Source organism: Lepus europaeus, chromosome 15 (assembly GCF_033115175.1).
Source record: "Lepus europaeus isolate LE1 chromosome 15, mLepTim1.pri, whole genome shotgun sequence".
In the NCBI taxonomy this organism is placed as follows: domain Eukaryota; kingdom Metazoa; phylum Chordata; class Mammalia; order Lagomorpha; family Leporidae; genus Lepus; species Lepus europaeus.
In genome coordinates this window covers 91,319,390-91,333,989 of record NC_084841.1, presented here as the reverse complement: position 1 = coordinate 91,333,989, position 14,600 = coordinate 91,319,390, and the positions used below count along the sequence as shown (strand labels likewise).

Below are 14,600 nucleotides of genomic sequence, written 5' to 3'. Positions count from 1 at the left end.
TTAGCAGGAAACTGGGGTAGGGAGCCAGCACTGGGACCAGAGCCAGGTCCTCCAAAGTGGGCTCAGGCCTCCTGCTGTGCACCTTACTGTTGGGCCACACCCTGCCACACCTGCTTTCTCGGGCCGCCAGGCTGTTTTGCCCACTGCTTGGCTTTTTCGGCAGTGGTGGGGTCCTGCTTTTTCCACATCCTCGCCAACACTTGTTTCTACTGCTCTTTGGCTTAGAGTCCTTGTAGGAAGTTAAATATGATAATTTATAAACCCCTTTATCCTGGCTTAACTAGTATAGTTATAACTACAGAAAATCTTTTGTTGGTCATAAAGAGAATTCTACCAATGTCTATTTATGGACATTTGAAAAGACAAAAAAAATCTTAATATTAGGAAAGAACCATTAATACTTTTTACTATATGAAACATTTCCCCAGCTTTGTAATACAGCACTCTAAAATATATTCGTGTTCAGAAATGCCCCTCGGGGCCAGCATTGTGGTGTAGTGGGTTAAGCTGCTGCTTGCAACATTGGCATCCCATCTGGGCACTGGTTCGAGTCTTGCTGCTCCACGTCTGATCCAGCTCCCTGCTTTTATGTCTGGGAAGGCAGTGGAGGATGGCCCAAGAGCTTGGGTTCCTGCACCCGTTTGGGAGACCTGGATGAAGCTCCTGGCTTCTGGCTTCAGCCTGGCCTATTCCTGGTCATTGTAGCAATTTGTGAGTGACCCAGCAGCCGAAGGATCTCTCTTTCTCTGTCTCTCCTCTCTAACTCTGCCTTTCAGATAAGCAAACAATATATTTTTTTTAAAAAATGTGGGGCTGGTGCCATGGCTCACTTGGTTAATCCTCCACCTGTGGCACTGGCATCCCATATGGGCACCAGGTTCTAGTCCCGGTTGCTCCTCTTCCAGTCCAGCTCTCTGCTGTGACCCGGGAGTGCAGTGGAGGATGGCTCAGGTGCTTGGGCCTCTGCACCCACATGGGAGGCCAGGAGGAAGCACCTGGCCTCTGGCTTCTAATTGGTGCAGCACTAGCCATAGTGGCCATTTTGGGGGTGAACCAATGGAAGGAAGACCTTTCTCTCTGTCTCTCTCTCTCTCTCACTGTCTAACTCTGCCTGTCAAATATAAAAAATAAAAATTAAAAAAAAAATGCCCCTTAGAATTTCTTGGTCTGAAAGAAATAACTTTCCCGTTGTTCTGTGTCCTTGTTATGTAAGGCAGCTCCTTTCCAAGTGAAGGGGATTTGTGCTCTGGTCCAGCGTCACGGAGGACTGGCTGCCCGTGGCGCTGCTGGTCTGGGCTCCTCGGGGTTTTGCTTCAGTGTTCCCCTCCTTCTCGTGGGGCAGGGGTGTTTGGTCTTCATTATTGATGTTGCCCATCTCTGCTTTGCTCCCGTGGACAGCCCAGCTTGCCGTCTGTTGGTGCTCAACAGGTGAATTTGGAGTTTTGCCTTCATTATGCTGATTTTTTAAAAAAAGATTTTGTTTATTTTATTTGAGAGTTAGAGTTACAGACAGAGGGAGAGGGAGAGAGAAAGGTCTTCCTTCCATTGGTTCACTCCCCAAACGGCCGCAACAGCTGGAGCTGCGCCGATCCAAAGCCAAGAGTCAAGCGCTTCTTCCTGGTCTCCCATGTGGGTGCAGAGGCCCAAGGACTTGGGCCATCCTCCACTGCCCTCCCGGGCTTCAGCAGAGAGCTGGACTGGAAGTGGAGCAGCCAGGACTAGAACCGGTGCCCATATGGGATGCCGGCACTGCAGGCGGAGGATTCACCTGTGCCACGGCACCGGCCCCCATTATGTTGGTTTTTATGGCTTGGTTTCATTATTTCCCTTAGCAGTGAGAAAGCGCTCGCTCGCTCGCTCGCTCGGAGTTGGACTAAAAAGCAAAGGGGAAGAAAAGAAATGATGAATAGATGAAGCAAAACGTCTTAAACTTCAGCGGTGTTTAGCACACGGAGGCTTGCAGGAGATGAAGGCAGAGCAGGCATCCAGGGACCCTGGCGGATGCCGGCGGGCGGCTGTGCGGCACGTCCACTCGGCTCAGCGCCATGGCTGGGCAGAGCCCCACTGCCTGGACTGAGGGTCGGTCCCAGGAGGCCCCGCTGAGATAAGCTGCATGGCTTGGAGGCTGTGAAGTGAAGAGGAAGAAACCACACCGCCTGACTTTCCCCTCGGCAGTGCCTGTTCACGTACTTTCGCTTTCTCTGCAGCTGGGCCAGTCTGAGATTTTTGCCTGGGGTACCACTGCAGCCCTGCACTGTCTCCCTGCTCACCTGTGCCCCCTGCTGCCCTCCCAGCACAGCAGCCGGCCTGGTCCTGCCGAACGCTCAAATCTTATCCACCTTGATGGGAACTCCATCTCCCCCGAGCAGACCGAGACTGTCTGGGTCCCTGTGCTTTAGAGCCCAGTTTCCCCTTGTACCTGTCACCTCCCCCACTCCAGGAAACCACTGCCCTGTCAATCCTCAGACAGGCCAGGCCGCGTGCACCACAGGGCCTTGGTACTTGCTCTTCCTGCTGCCTGGAGAGCTTTACAGCAGCTGGCCCTGCAGCTCGGCCTTCTCATGAGGGCCTCTCACACCAGGGGTAAGTGCTGACCCCTCCCCAGAACACCCCCCCACTTCATCTCTCCCTCTGCACACCACCCCAGGTAGCTCCGCTGCTTCATTCCATTGTCCTCGTCTCTTCTGTTCTCTGTAAGCTCCATACGAGCACAGATTATTTTTTCTATTTTGTTTTCTTCTGTGCCCAGGGCTTTGGACTTTTTTTTTTTTTTTGACAGGCAGAGTGGATAGTGAGAGAGAGAGGCAGAGAGAAAGGTCTTCCTTTTTGCTGTTGGTTCACCCTCCAATGGCCGCCGTGGCCGGCACATCGTGCTGATCCAAAGCCAGGAGCTTCTCCTGGTCTCCCATGCGGGTGCAGAGCCCAAGGACTTGGGCCATCTTCCACTGCCTTTCCGGGCCATAGCAGAGAGCTGGTCTGGAAGAGGAGCAACCGGGATAGAATCCGGTGCCCCAACCAGTGTGCCGGCACCGCAAGTTGGAGGATTAGCCTGTTAAGCCACGGCGCCGGCCTGGACTATTTTTTTAAAATATGTTTTTGTTTGGAAGGTGGAATGACAGAGAGATTGATGGATGGATTAATCAATCTACCGCCTATTCCCTTAGTACCCAAATAGCCGTGACAGCCAACCCTGGGCCAGGCTGAAGCCAGGACCTCCATCCAGGTCTCCCACATGAGTAACAGGAGCCCAAACACTTAGGCCATCTTCTGCTGCTTTCCCAGGTGTGTTAGCAGGGAGCTGGATTGGAAGTGGAGCAGCCGGGACACAAACGTGCACCTACATGGGAGGCCGGTGTTGCCTTTCCCCGCTGTGCCACAAAGCCGGACCCCCACCGTGTTCCAGCTCCTCTTTAAGTTGCATTCCGTGTGTACATGTGTTCTGAGATTGGCCACCTCATAGGATATATGGGTGTATTTATATGGTCTCAGCTCTCGTGCTTGTTCTCATGAATGGACGTCTTGTTGCTTTGTGCATTCGGTTGTTTCTCTTGAACCGTGTCATTAGAAGTGGAGGCTCTGGTGGAGATGGCCTTTTCGCATCCTGACATATCCTGATGTTGTCTCCCAGACTGCTCACTCCAGGCACCGTGGGGCAGTTCCCCTGGAGCCCTGAGTTTGTTAATAACCTTAGCCAATTGAGAACACTTTTAAAAATGTATTTATTTTAAAGGCAGAGAGAGAGAGAGAGAAGGGGAGGGAGGGAGGGAGAGGAGCTGGGCGGGGGAGAAGAGGGGAGCTGAGGGGGTGGGAGGAGCGCAGAATGAATATCTCCCACCTGCTCATTCACTTCCCAGTGCCCAGACAGCCAGGGCTGGGTCGGGTCTCCCATGTGGGTGGCAGAGACCCAAATACTTGAGGTGTCACTGCTGCTCCCAGCTTACGCATTAGCAGGGAGCCGGAGTCAGAAGCAGAGCTGGGACTCAAACCCAGGCACTCTGCTGGGATGTGGGCACCCAAATGGCTTCATAGCTGCTGTGCCAAACGCTCATTCCATAAGCAGTTTTGCTAATTTCTACATGCTCAAGTAAGACCTTTTTGCATACATTTATTGGCTATTCATGCGTTATGTTTTATGAACCCTTCATCTATTTCTTGGCCAGTTAACTTTAGGATATGCTTCCTGCTGTACAGGTGAAAAACTTAACAGCCTTAAATACTACTTATGGCTGTTGTTTGCACTGTCTGTTTTTGTACTAACACGTTTGACTCTTTGTTTAGTTGACTTTATGTCCTAAACTAATATAATTAAACCTCTATTGATCTTTCAACTTTAGACAGTGTGTATTAACTTCCTCTAGGAAAGATAAGTAAATTAAGACATTAAACATGTTTGTATTTTGTTTTCTCTCCTCCAGCCCTGAGGTTTTACAACTTTCATTATGATTTATTCTCACTGTATAAACGTTTGAACATTTATATCCTGCTCTCTAAGTTCAATTAAGCCTCTGTATCTTTGCCAGAGGTTGACTGTGAAAATTAAAAACTAGTAAGGGGCGTTTCCATCGTGGTTACCATAAATATTATGTGCTGAAGCATCGAGGTTGGTGTTGATCCAAGAGAAAGACATGTGGGCTTTGCAAGTGAGGGTTTGCTCCTCCCCAGAGAGCAGTGCATGGGTCCTGGTTTCCTTCCAGCTTCTTGCACTTTCTCTGGCTTGGTTTCTTCTGTTCTGTGCCGTTTTGTTATTTCTGTTTCATTGGGTTGGGTAGTATTTCCCTGTGCGAGTCTGAGCAGCTCAGCAAACCTTTTCCATCCTGACCTGGCCTTGGCTAGACTGGTTGCCTGGGTCTAGGAATTTAGGCTCAAATATTTTCTCTGGGGCTGGCACTTGTGGCATAGCAGAATGCCACTTGTGGTGCCTACATCCCTTAGAAATGCTGGTTTGAATTCTGGCTGCTTCACTCCCAATCCAGCTCCCTCCTGATGTCCCTGGGAAAGCCACAGAAGATGGCCCAAGTGCTTGGACACATGCCACCCACATGGGAGACCTGGATGTGGTTCCCGGCGTTGGCCTGGCCATTTGGGGAGTGAACCAGCAAATGGATGATTTCTTTCTCTCTGTCTCCCTCTCTGCCGCTCTTCCAGATGAATGGATGAAGCTTTATTTAAACAATCAGTTTCTTTGCAGTTCTCTGCTGTCCTTGAGAATCCTGGGCTGTGATGAGCAGTGTGCCGTGTGCATTCAGCTCGATTCTCTCTTCCTGCAGAGGGACTGTTTTTCCTGGGACTCTGATCGCTTGCTGGGATGAGCTGCTGATGCTGCCCGGCGTGGGCAGTGTGCTGTGTGAACTGTGCTGTGTTCAGTTCGGGGAGGATCTTCCATTTCTTGCTTTCCTCCTCCTTTTCGGGGGCCCTGTCTCTGCCCCTTCCAGAACCCCCTCCGTAGACACACTCTCTGCTCTGTGCTCCCTTGTCACTTAAGGTCTTTCCTGCTTGTAGGCTCTTTCTGCGTTTGTTCCGCGTTCTGCTCTCTCTCTCTGGTCTCTGGTGTATGGCTCAGTACTTCCGTTGACAAATAGAATTCCAGCCGTTACTTTTTGTCCCCAAGGACTCCCCCTGCTACCTGATGGCTTCTTTTCCATGGCATTCTCCTCTTGCCTTATGGTTCTAACATTTTGCCATGTCTTTCTGAGTGTAGTGAATCTCATTGCCTGAGTTATCCTGGTGCCCTGTGGGGTCGTGGTGCATTGAGAGCCGTGTTTGTTTCCCACGCACAGTGCTGCTTGCGACTGACTCCATCTTGCGTCAGGCAATAAGCAGCTGTCTACTCCCGCAGCTTCTGTGGGTCAGGAACCCCGGCCCGGCTCCGCTGGGGGCCTTGGCCCCAGCCTCTCCCAAGGCAGTGAGTGATCGCAGCCGGACTTGCGGTGTCATCCGGGGTGGGGTCAGAGTGCGGGCCCACTCAGCTGTTGCTGCAAGGACGCACCCCTCCCCAGTGCTGGGGTCGACCTTAGCTGCTAGGTGGCATTGGCGCGACCTCGCTCAGTTTATTGTGGGCCCCGAGGAGCGACTCACAGCTGGAGGCCTGCTTTCCTCTGAGAAGACAGCAGGAGGCAGGTGGGGAGAAGCGGGGCCCTCGCATCAGCTACCCTGCAAAGGCCGCCCACCACTCTGCCAGACTTGACTCCTTCTAAGGGGATCATTAGGTCCAGCTCCCACAAGGGGGTCGGAGTCCACACAGGGCGTGGGAACCAAAGGCAGGGGTCATGGGCCATCCGCTGCCCGCTGTGGGGGCCTCTTTGGGGGTGGGGAGGCTTGGTATTCTCGATTGTCTGAGTGAAGGACTGTGTGGGTTGTGATGGGGAGCTGGCCTAGGCTAAGTCTGCGACTGTGAGTGCAGGTTTCTGCTACACCTGTCAGCTGTCTTTCCAGGTGTGTGGGTAGACAGCAGGGAGGCGGGTGGGAGTCTTCCTTGTGTGATTCCTTACCCAGCCCACGGGGTTGGGACCTGTGCTTGCTGCTGGCTGCTGGGCTCCGCTAGGCACCACGAGGGCCTCAGTCTCTGATTAGATGACGTCATGTGGCCGGGGAGAGGAATGTGTGAAGGTGCATGGCAGACTGAAGTCAAGAGGGAGATCCCTCTGCGTGCCTGACCTCACCAGATGCGGACTTCAGGGAGGACGGAGAGGCCAGCAGGGCTGGCGCTGGGGCATAGCGGGGAAAGCCACCGTCCTGGCTGCTCCACTTTCCATCCAGTTCCCTGTTAATGTGCCTGGGAAAGCAACGGAGGATAGCCCAAGTGCTTGGGCCCCTGCATCCACATGGGAGATCCCGATGAAGCTCCTGGCTCCTGCCTTTGGCCTGGCCTAGCCCTGACCATTGTGGCCATTTGGGGAATGAACCAGCAGATGGAAGATCTCTCTCCCTCTCTGCCTCTACCTCTCCTTCTCTGTAACTCGGCTTCCAAATAAATAAGTCTTTTTTTTAAAAAAAAGAAACAGCAGCCAGTGGCTACGCAGTCCATAGCTGCAGGGAAACAGGTTTCTCCTGTAGCGGGAATATGTTTGCAGGAAGGTCCTTCCCCAGCTGAGACTCGAGAAGAGGCTGTGCCTCGGCCAGCAGCTGCATCATGGCACGGGAGACCCTGAGTAGGGCCCTCACCAGAGTCAGCCTGGACTCCTGACCCGGAACTGAGATGATGATGAATATGTACTGTTCCAAGCTGCCACACTTGGGGGAATTTGTTACACAGCAAAAAAAAAAAAAAAAAAAAAAGCCATTGCTTATTGCTTCGTGGTTGTATCTGTAGAGGCTGTCTGGAGTCAACCCAAGCCTTGCCGTGTCTTGGAGTCCGATTCCCTTCTTAGGAGCCTTTAAAAATTATCTATTGATTGATGCAAAAGAATTTCAGAGAGAGGGAGAAATCTTCCATCCACTGTCCACTCCCCAAATGACTGCTATGGCCAGGGCTGGGCCAGACTGAAGCTAGGAGCCAGAAGCTCCATCCGGGTCTCCCACATGGACATAGGGGCCCAAGGACCGGGGCTGTTGCCCAGCGCCTTCTCACGCCATCAGCAGGGAGCTGGGTCGGAAGCAGGTGGCTCCCCTGTGGGGTGCAGCGTCACAGGCGCTGGCTTCTTCTGCGCCACTCACAAGCCTTTCTCGGACAGGTGGCTCCCTCCTCCGCACAGCAGATCTTGGATTGTGCCCTGGGGGACATCATGGCACCAGCGGCGCTTTCTGCTGCCTTGTTGGGGGGGGAGGGGGTTGTGAAAGGCACCTGACTTCCACATGTGCTGGACGCCTCTGCGTTTGGCCTCCTGTCACCTCCCGTGCCCTGTGGCTGTCGGCTGCCCTGGGCTTGGTGAGAACTCTGCCTCTGTGCCTGTCTTTTGTACAGCTCTCATTTCCCCACCGAGTGAGTTCTGCTTGGGGGCTCTCATCCTGGAGCTTATAAACCATCTGGCACGCTCTCCTGTCTCGCCGTGCTGTCATCGGTCCCTCTTTGCACAGAAAGCACTCCCCAGCCTGTCAGCGGGACCCTGGAGGTGAAGGGAGGCAGACCCTGGCGCCCAGTCTGCATCCGTGCAGCCTCCCGTCCTGGACTGCACTCGCCTTCTGCCTCTCTCCTGGCGTGCGGAGAACATAAAGTGCTGCTTTGCTCCCGAGTGCCAAGCTAAGCACGCTGGTAACCCAGCTGGTGCATTTCTCCAAAGACTGACGAGCAAGCACGGAAGTGTGTAAACCATTCGGCTTAGCTTGGGCTGCCAAACTCCTCCAGGCTGGCTTCCCCGGCCTTGACGGCAGGTTTTTGATGGCAACTCAGCCATGATGGCTCAAGCTCTCAGAGAAGAGGCCTGGGCGGCCATCTGACCGTCTCCGCACGGCTCTGTGGCAGCACCCCTGTTTATACCCAGGGCGCTGTTTCTCATCATAGAGACAGCTCAGCTGTGGTTGAGAATGCTGGCACAGGGTCAGACACACCTTGGTTCGAAGGCCAGCTGTGCCACCCACTCGCTGTGCTGTCTGAGGCCAGTGTGATCTGTGAGATCAGATCCTTTCTCTGTGTTGAGGATCAGAAATCGCACCTCCTGGGCTTGCTGGCTGGGAGATGAGGTGAGATGATCAATGTACGTGCTATGCCCTGGGTGGATAGTAACCATTACCCTTAATTACTGTTATCATACCATTTTTTGAATGAAGGCGCAGGCAATTCACGCTGAACAGCGCGAGAAGACCTGGGGCAGAGCTGCAGGTGCCACACCACTGCCTTGCCACGGGAATCTCAGAGCAAATTGTGTCTTTGCTGCCCTCAGGCAGAGAAGTGGACACCAGCTCGTGCTGGAGTCTGGGCCCTCATAATCGAACCTGATTCTGGAATGGAAGTGTCGTTCCTTTTGGTTCTAGAAAGAGAGCAGTGTGTGTTCTCGCCACCCTGAGCGAGCCCAGCTGAACTGGCGGTCCCCGGTCTCCGGCAGAGTCTTGAGTTTTCAAGCATTGCGCAGTCTTGCTCGCGGCAGCTCCCCTGTGATTGGCACGTGCCGCCTCCTGAAGCACCCTGGATAGCGCCCCTGGGAGCCGCGTGCCACTGAGCCACGAGCCCGCCCTCTCTTTGTTAAAGGAGACACTGCTTCCTTTTTCAAACTATTTTGACCTTGGCCTTTTCCTCACTTATTTGATAGTATTTTTGGTACGATGAACTCTTAGAAAGAACATGTGAAGCGATGATGGCTCAGAGTTTTTAAAAAGATTTGTTTATTTGAAAGAATTACAGAGAAAAGAAGAGACAGAGAGATATCAGCCTTCTGTCCACTGGTTTACTCCCCAAATAGTCACCACAGCTGGGCCTGGGCCAGGATGAAGCCATGAGGCAGGAACTCCTTCTGGGTCTCCCGCGTGGGTGCAGGGGCCCAAGGTCCTGGGCCATCTTCCACTGCTTTCCCAGATGCATTAGCAGGGAGCTGGATCAGAAGTGGAGCAACAGGGACTCGAACTGGCACCCATCTGAGATGTTGGCATTGTGGGCAGCAGCTTAACCCGCTGCACCATGACGTTGACCCCCAAATGCTGCGTTGTTGAGGGATCGCAAATGCAAGCTGGAATCGGTGTTTCTGGAGTTTGCCACAAATGTGTTCCTGAGTGCCCCTCTCAGTGTGGTCTGTGCTGCTGATATGGAGCTGTGGTAGGACGATTGCTCCGTGACTAACTGTGCCATTTTCTCTCAAGTTACGCAGACATTCTGATTGAGAGGGAAGTTCTGATGCAGAAGTATATTCACCTAGTTCAGATTGTAGAGACAGAAAAAATTGCAGCTAACCAACTTCGCCATCAACTTGAAGACCAGGACACGGAAATCGAAAGGCTGAAGTCAGAGGTATTCCCCGCGGGAGATCCCGTCCCCTGTTTCTCGTCCTGTGATCACGTGTGGCAGAGCAGGCAGAGTTGCCACCGCAGCCTGCGTTCCTCTGCCGTCAGCTCTTGCCCGGCTGGGCTCCTGACCCCGACCTGACTCCATGGTCCCTGTGGGCGTTAGGTCAGTGTGCGATGAGAACTTAGCAGGGTGGCGTGTGCTCCTGATGGCCTCTGCTGAGCCGGAAATTCAGGAGCTGGCCGAACTGGGTAACTGTGACCACTTCGGCAATCGCAACCCTGGCATAGATGTAATCAAGTCTGAAATGAAAGTAAGGGGGCACCGGAAGTGAGTTCAGAACACTCTGCTTCCTGCAGGTGGAAGGGGCCCAGCTCTCCCCCTCTGTGGAAAGCGCATTTGGGTTGAACTGAAAGACAGTTGCTAGGGTGCCCTTTGCCTGGTCTCCTCCCCCGTGCTGACTGTCACCTCGTCCCCAGCTGTGACCTCCCGGGCCCTGCACCCCCAGTGCCTGAGGCTGATGTCCAGGAGAACAGGAGGGGTGGTGGAGCCACGGTCAACCAGCTGCTCAGGCATCTGCTTGCTGGTGGTCCTGAGTGGTCCCCCTGGCTGACCGGGACCAAACCCTGGCTCCGAGCTTCCCCTGGTGGTCGCTGTCTCCCCCAGGATGCCTATGAGGGCTGCTCCGTGTGTCCTGGGTGGTTCTGGGAACAGGAGCTGTGGGTGTCCCTGTGTTTAGAGACCTCGTGGCAACATGGGCACCACGTCCCTGAGCTCCCAAGGAGGCCTTGGCGTTGGGTGCCGAGTCTAGGGCTGGCATTTCTCCCGACCCAGACCCCAGGTCACTGTCCAGTCCCTCTGTGAGCACTCTTGTGTGTAACCCCAGTTAGGAGTAGTGCATGGGGCCCCCCACATCAGCACAAAGAAGAGGGTGCAGAGAGTGTGAGAGCCCGGGGGTTCCTAGCCCAGTATTTCCCAAATCACCACTTGGACTGATGCTGTGTTGCAGATCATCGCTCTCAATAAAACCAAGGAGCGGATGCGCCCTTACCACAGCAACCAAGAAGACGAGGACCCAGACATCAAGAAGATCAAAAAGGTGGGTGTGGTGGAGGCGGTGTGTGGCTCTGAGCTCTGAGCCGGGCAGCCGGGGCTGTCCTGCTGAGGGCTCCTGGCCTCGCCCCCCCCCTGAGCAGGCTCCATACTTGGCTTCCCCGGAGAACAGTGGCTTGCAGGTTCTTTCCAGTTTTGGGCATCTGCTTGGGGCTGTGTGGGAAGGACGCCAGGACCTGCCGTGACGTCAGTTGTGTTCCCTGGCTGGGTTCACCGAGGGCTGTGAAGCCTCCTGGCTTTGTGCTGCTGTCATGTGTAGGGGGAATAGTTCTTTAAGTTTTATGTCCAAGATGTTTCTTGCAGCTTTAATCCTCAGTGCTGTTTAGGGAAAATTGTTTGTTCTGGACATGTGGGATGACTGGCACATCAATGCACGTGTTCAGAGTTGCTTTATTGTGGTTTCTCGTCTGACATCCGTGGTCACCGGTCTTTCCATCCTGCTGCCATCTGTGGCTGCTCACCTTTTGCAAAGACTTGGGTATGGACACCCACCCTAGCCCACCCTGCTTTGACTTATGTGGTCTGGGTTTCGAGTCCATAATCTTAACATTCTGCAAAAAGCGTCACATTGAAAGAACTTGTCCAGCACGCGTGTCTTCAGTCTTCATGTCTTCTTCCTCCTACTTTCTACGTGAAATACTTGTTAACTTAAGTTCAATAGTTTATCTGTTATAAAACTTTAAATGTTGATCAAGACTTAAAGTAGAAATGATTCTTAGGGCTAAGGTGCATGTTTTCAATTTTCAAAAGATGAAAAGAAACCAGAGCGGCACCGTTCCTTTAGGATTGAAAGAATTTTATTTGGGTCTTGTTTGTGTTGCAAGAGCAGTGCTAAGGCTTTTCTTTTAATAGTATGCAGTTACATGTAAATGAAGATATTAATAACATCGAGTTTTCAGTTCTGTTGTGGAAGCTGTCAGTAAATACGTGCACAGCCAACAACATCTGCCCAAAGATATAGAAAGGTTTGATGAAGCAAAAAGTTCCACTTAGTTGGTTTTGAAAATAGTTCTGTTAAATGGAAGAATCATGGTAGAATACCTTTCTTTTTTTATGTTTTTCTCACCTTTCTGTTTCTTAAATCATTTTAAACTATTTTTGAATTTGTTCAATTGGTTATAAAATTAACTTTTTATCCTTTAAATCTCAAATTAATGTCTTTGTGGAAAGGAATGTTTTTAAGTGAGTTGCTTCTCTATTCTTTAAATGATAATTAGATTTTTTTCATGAACTTATTTTTTTTAAAGATTTATTTATTTATTTGAAAGGCAGAGTTACAGAGAGGGCAAAGACAGAGAGAGAGAGGGGTCTTCCATCTGCTGGTTCACTGCCCAAATGGCCGCAATGGCTGGAGCTGTGTTGATCCAAAGCCAGAAGCTGGGGGCTTCTTCTGGATCTCCCGTGTGCGTGCAGGGGCCCAAGCTCTTGGGCCATCCTCTCCTGCTTTCCCAGGCCATAGCAGAGGGCTGGATTGGAAGTGGAGCAGCAGGGGCTCAAACTGGCTCCCGTATGGGATGCTGGCACCACAGGTGGCAGCTTTACCCACTACGACACAGCGCTGGCCCCATTGCTTCTGTATTCTGATCTGGACAAATATAAGTGTGATTTTTTAATTTCTAGAGATCGAAACTTGAAGTTGGTTATAGTTCATGAAAATTATTCACTAAAGTTCCCCAAATAATATGTATATTATTTACCCTGCAGAGTTTGCATAATTTGCCCCCACATCATTGTATTAAATTTGCTGAATGTTTATCATTTGAAGCGCAGCAGTCTTAACCCTTGAATGGGAATTGGTAGTAGGGTGACAACATTGGGAGCATTGCGAAATTAGGGGTTGTTCTTTAAGTACATGGTGATTTAGGCCACAAGCACAACATATATGGAAGAAATAAGAAGTTTTGGGAGGCCTTGACGCGATAACAGTGCTTCCCGAGAAAGAAGAGCCGGTGGTGGTCTAATGCGGTCAGTTATGGTCAACTTGCAGTCTGCTACGTTGCTGTGTCCACCACATCTCACGCTGTCTCATGTATTTTATCACATGGTAGTTTATGTCTAGAAGACTCTAATTTTTGGTCAATTGTTTTATGAATGAAGAAACAGGATGAGAGTTCAAGGTTCCCCCGCTGGTTAGAGGTGGAGCCTTTAGGTTAAGGATTATGTCTGCTCAGGACAAAGATGTTAAGGGCAGGCATTTGGTGCAGCAGTTAGAATGCTGCTTGGGCTACCCAAGTCCCATGTGAGTACCTGGGTTCGAGCCCTGGCTCTGCTTCTGCCTCCGGTTTCCTGCTGATGTGCACCCTGCTGGCTCAAGTAGTTGAGTCCCTGCCACTCGCGTTGGAGATGTGGATGGAGCTGTGGGCTCCTGGCTGTTTCAGGCTTTGGAGGACTGAACCAGTAGATGAGTGACTTCTCCTCCTGTGATCCAATTTGTCTCTTTCTCTGCATTTCAAAATAAATGAAGACAACAGATGTTCAATAAATGTTTATTGTGTGGTCGAAGCACACAGGCCCATGCACTTTCTGAGGTTTGTCTGTTGTTTTTCAAATTATACCTAGGGAGTTCAAGTCAATTTTAGAGGCTATCTTGTTTTATACAAAATTGACTTCATATTAAATTATATTCCATTTTTTTCCATAAAACAATCTCTGTTGCAAATAGTTCATGTTTATCTTGCCTGTGTGGCTTGGAAAGTATTGTAGTAATGAAAGGTAAGTGAAAAATAGAACCTTGTAGCACTCCTAGCTCTTACTGTGGGATTCAGCTTTCTTGTTCCTCAAGGAAGGGGCTGGAAGAGCTGATCTCTGACACTCATGTCATAGGCGTGGCAGGAACAAAACAGAATCCAGCAACAAAAAAGTCAGATGACCTGTTTTAAAATGGGCAGTGAGTCATCCATTGTTCAAAAACGACGTACAGATGGCCAAGAAGCCTAGGAAAAGATGCTTTGCATCACTGGGCATCAGAGAAGTACCAGTCAAAAGTACAGTGAGATCTGAACTCACAACGTTTAAGAGAGTTAACATAAAAGCAAACAAACAAAGCAAACAGAAGCTGGAACAAGTGTTGTTGAGGGCGTGAAGAAGTGGGCCACTTGTCCACTTAGACTGTCAAATGGTGCAATGCCTGTGAAAAACATTAAGGAAGTTACTCAAAAAAGTTAAAAGTAAAAATATGATCCAGCAATCTCTCTTTTGTGTGAATGACCAAAAAACCTGAAAACAGGACTAGAATCTTGAAGAGATATTTGTGCACTCAGGTTCACAATAGCCCAGAGTTGGGAGCAACCAGAATGTCCGTGGACACAGAATGGCAAAATGTGGTATCCATGTACAGTAGATGTGCACGTGTGGGAGAAGGTCTGGCACCTGCTGCAGCTGGGCACAGCCATGAGGACAGGGTGCTAAGTGGAGTCAGCCAGTCCTGGAAAGGCAACGAGGAAGTGCCTGGGCCTGAAGGTACACAGAGCTCGCAGGAACATGCAGTTGAAAGATACATTCACTTCGGTGTAAAAACTTCAAGCACAGGTTTTACTTTTTTTTTAAATTGTATTTGAAGAATACAAACTTCATGTATTTAATATATACAAATTTGGGAACATGGTGATTCTTCCCACCC

The 14,600-nt window shown here is 51.0% G+C and overlaps 1 protein-coding gene across 2 annotated transcripts in view; it reads left to right on the top strand.

Moving 5' to 3' along the window:
- Positions 1–14,600, top strand: part of RASGRF2 (Ras protein specific guanine nucleotide releasing factor 2) — a 194,714-nt gene that overhangs the window by 67,950 nt on the left and 112,164 nt on the right. For both annotated transcript variants that reach the window (XM_062211995.1, XM_062211994.1), the window contains exons 3-4: positions 9,727–9,874; positions 10,878–10,967. In XM_062211995.1, the coding sequence (XP_062067979.1) occupies positions 9,727–9,874; positions 10,878–10,967 (238 nt within the window). The remainder of the gene's footprint in view (positions 1–9,726; positions 9,875–10,877; positions 10,968–14,600) is intronic.